This window comes from Parasteatoda tepidariorum, chromosome 4, assembly GCF_043381705.1.
Source record: "Parasteatoda tepidariorum isolate YZ-2023 chromosome 4, CAS_Ptep_4.0, whole genome shotgun sequence".
In the NCBI taxonomy this organism is placed as follows: domain Eukaryota; kingdom Metazoa; phylum Arthropoda; class Arachnida; order Araneae; family Theridiidae; genus Parasteatoda; species Parasteatoda tepidariorum.
The window spans coordinates 6339379-6343171 of record NC_092207.1 but is presented as its reverse complement, the minus strand read 5'-3'; the positions used below and the strand labels follow the sequence as shown (position 1 = coordinate 6343171).

The following is a 3793-nucleotide window of genomic DNA, read 5'->3' as shown; positions in this document are numbered from 1 at the left end:
TTCAAGCCACAAATAAACAAACGAAGTGTTTGATCGTTTAAATAGCTGCTCGCCAGATTTTATTGCATTATAAAGAAAAGTAATTGATATTCGATTTTTGATTAATAATTGATTTATGTGGATAGTGGCATTTATGTGGATAGTGGCATAGAATTTAGCATTGCGTCATGGTAAATGTTATACCTACTAAATGGAAGTAGTTGTGTTTTTTTTTAATATTATACCCAATTGTATATACAATGGTCGATGAATTTACATTGAAAAAAAAAAGAGTAAAAAATTTCGCGAGCGCGAGCGAAAGTGCAGATGATTTTTCAGATTATGAAGATATGAACATATACAAAGACTAATAGTTAATATTTTTCACGTGTCCGAGATAATTTGGAATAGTAAATTGATGGTACATTAAATATTTTTTAGGAATAAAAAAATTAAAATTCCAACTTTGAACGTGTGTATTATATTTTGTTTTACTTCCTTGTATTTATTAATGAAATAGAAAAAAAAAGATGTTGATTTTTTGCATTTTTTTTTTACTTCCAAAAAATTGGTTAGGGAAGCGATTAAAAAAAAAGAATGCCGAATGTTCGTAAATGCGATAAATGTCATTCACACTGTTCCGGAATAATCAATTGCCGATGGCCAGTTTAAGAGGAATGCTTGGCGATTAAATTGGCGAAGTTTTCTGTGGGAGCAACCATTTCAGTTGAGTGGTACCGACGGGTGAAGATCTGCTAGCAGTCGATTTTGTGTGGGCGACGAAGGAAAGAGAGGATAATAAAGAGAGCCTTTCAAACCATCGATTCTCATCTTTTATCGAACCACGTGTTATAACACTGAGCCTTTTGTGGAAATCCTATCATGCTGTGTGCAGCAATCTTAAAATGATTTCTCAAGACAGGAGTATTTTTTTTCATTCAGCATTTATCGAATGGCGGTTACACATTGAGATCCTAAATTCACTTTTTTAAATCCCACGTGTTTTTGGGTCGGTTTGGAAATTTTTCTGATTCACATGATTTGGAATGCCTGCCAATGGATGTTGATATGGGCGGTTTTTGACGAGATCAACAAACAACAACAAGAGGAAGAATGGAATCGAAGAAAGAGTCTTCATTCTGTGTCTTCTTCTGTGCCTTCTCCTTTCTTCTTCTTCTGGTGTTAGGAGTGGTGGGGTGGAGAATCATCACCATAGAGGATAAACTCTTGAAGATGAGTTGGGAACATGAGGAGCAACAGATGAGGATTGTCAGCTTGGAGGAGAGGATAGATCTTCTCTCGCAGAGGGTGAGTACCTTTCTTTCTTTCACCCGAAAGGATGACCTGTTGTGTTAACACATCTCTCTCTAAGGAGTGCTATAGATATACAACACTCTTTTTTTTAGAACCTAATGTGTTCTATTTTCTCAATTTTTTTTAGTGCTCCTCGCACTATTGTATTGATATATTTTGCTATATTGATGCAATATTAGAAAGCACTCCTTATTGCGGATATATACGTGTGAGCTGATGAAAATAATATATCTTTTCTTTATTTTATTTTCTCGCTTCTGATACTATACAGCTTTATTTTTTTTATGGGACTGAAACCGGTTTGCACTTGCTTACGTTCGTGTATACAATTGGATAAATTAGACGATATATTGTATAAATATAGAATATTTATTATATCAGGTACTATATGATTATATTGTAATAGTTACATGCTTTGCACGAGTTTGTATGCAATACTTTTATATTTAAACATACATGTAATGGGTTTTAATTCAGGAGATTTTTTTATGTACTTCCTATTTGTATTTATTTTTAACTTATTGCATTACAATGTTAACCAATTAATACACGGACGTAAACAAGTGCAAACCGGTTTCAGCCACGTAAAAACAATAAAGTTCTATAGCATCACCTGATCATTGAGATTTTACATAGAATCTCATAGTGCGTCTAATAATTTGGTTAGGGACTATATATATATATATATATATATATATATATAAATANACACGAAACAATAAATATATATATATATATATATATATATATATACAGGTTATCGATGATCTTACTGGAGAAATGTTGGGTGTTGATTATGATGTTAACTATAGCTTAAGTATTTTTTATTAAGATCCGAGTTTTCCATAGATGATGTCTTTTACCTTTTGATAGATACGTTGACGTCTTGACCTTTAATGGATTATTTATAAAATTTTGATAATATAGGGTCCATATAATATTTACATTTAGCAGATAACATATTTTCATTTGTCAAAACGTGAACAAATGCGTGATTGCAATTTTCTAAATTTTTGTGAAAGAGTGCCACGTTGTAAATGATTTGATACAAGTATTGCCCTAACTTCGGAATGAAATCTGAAGTATGCTGTTGTTCTTGGTGGACAAATTTTTTTTCCAGGTTGATATTCCATGAACAAGTTCTGCTGCAGTAGGTTTTATATCTTCCTTAAAAGCTGACGGAATTCCTGACATTAAAAATAAGAATGGTAAAACTTCTGGCCAGCGTTAATTTTGGTGACTCATTAAAGGGGTTTTCAATGCTTTGTGGAGATTTTCAATCAAGCCATTCGATCGTGGGTGGTACAGTGTAATACGATTCTTGTAGAATCCTAAAAGTTTAGCGAGCTTTCTGTACTGAGTTCATTCGAATGGGTGACCATAGTCAATTGTTATTTAGGTGGGTCTGCAAAATCTCGCTATTCCCGTACTTTTATAGATCTCTCGCAACAGTTTCGGCCGTGCATTCTTCTAATGGCACAGTCGATCATAGTAATGGGAGGTTGAATCTTTGATCTTTGGCATGGTATACAAGTTCGAGCCCATCGTCTGCAATCTTTATTTATATCTGGCTAAATCAATCTATTTATATAGTTGAGTAATCTGGCAATAGTTTCAATACCTGAATGTGATAGTTGGTTAATCGAATAAAAAAATTCTCTTCTAAACTTTAATGGAATATAAGGTCGAAACGCTTCATTTGATAAATCACTGTAAGTTCATTGTTTAGAATGAGGAATTTTAAGTTTGTTGAAAATTAATGAGCCAGGAGTTTTTAAAATGTATTCTTTTAATTCGTCATCTATTCCTTGTTCTTTAGCTATTTCTTTACAGTCTCTGACCAAATTATTAGACGGACTATAAGATCTTAGTTATCAGAATCTTAGTTATCAGGATAATTATAAGAATCTTAGTTATCAGGTGATACTATACAGCTTTATTGTTTGTACTCGACTGAAACTGGTTTGCACTTACTTACGTTTGTGCACCAATTGGTTAAATTAGACGATATATGATATAAATTCGACGATTTGATAAATTGAACGATATATTATATAAATATGGAATATTTATTATACCAGGTATTATAGTAGAATATAATAATAATTAGATCAAATGATTCGAGACACTGTAGTTTTTTAATAATGACATGTTTTGCACGAGTTTATACGCAATACTTTTATACTTAGATACAGGGTTGGGTTTTTGACGTCAAAAAGTGGTTTTTGACATGACAAGGGTATAATACTGGTTTAAACCGTCAAAAACCCGTCAAAAATGTCAAAAACTGAAGTTTGCCAAGAAAATATATAAACTTCAAAACTACCAACAGTTGCCATGCATTATATTGAAATTTAATTATACTATAGGTAATCAGCAGGTTTTAAAATATTTTTTAATTAAAATTAAGGTAAAATAACAGATTTAAAATCTCAGAAATTTATATTCAAATGCATGTGCAGAAAAATTTTGCACAAAAATTGTTTAAATATTTATATTT

The 3793-nt window shown here is 31.7% G+C and overlaps 1 protein-coding gene across 1 annotated transcript in view; it reads left to right on the top strand.

Moving 5' to 3' along the window:
- Positions 1-473: 473 nt before the first annotated feature.
- Positions 474-3793, top strand: part of LOC107437330 (collagen alpha chain CG42342) — a gene marked incomplete in the record, with an annotated part of 82765 nt that continues 79445 nt past the window's right edge. The window contains 1 exon segment of the mRNA XM_043050262.2: positions 474-1287. Within this exon segment, the coding sequence (XP_042906196.2) occupies positions 1093-1287 (195 nt within the window).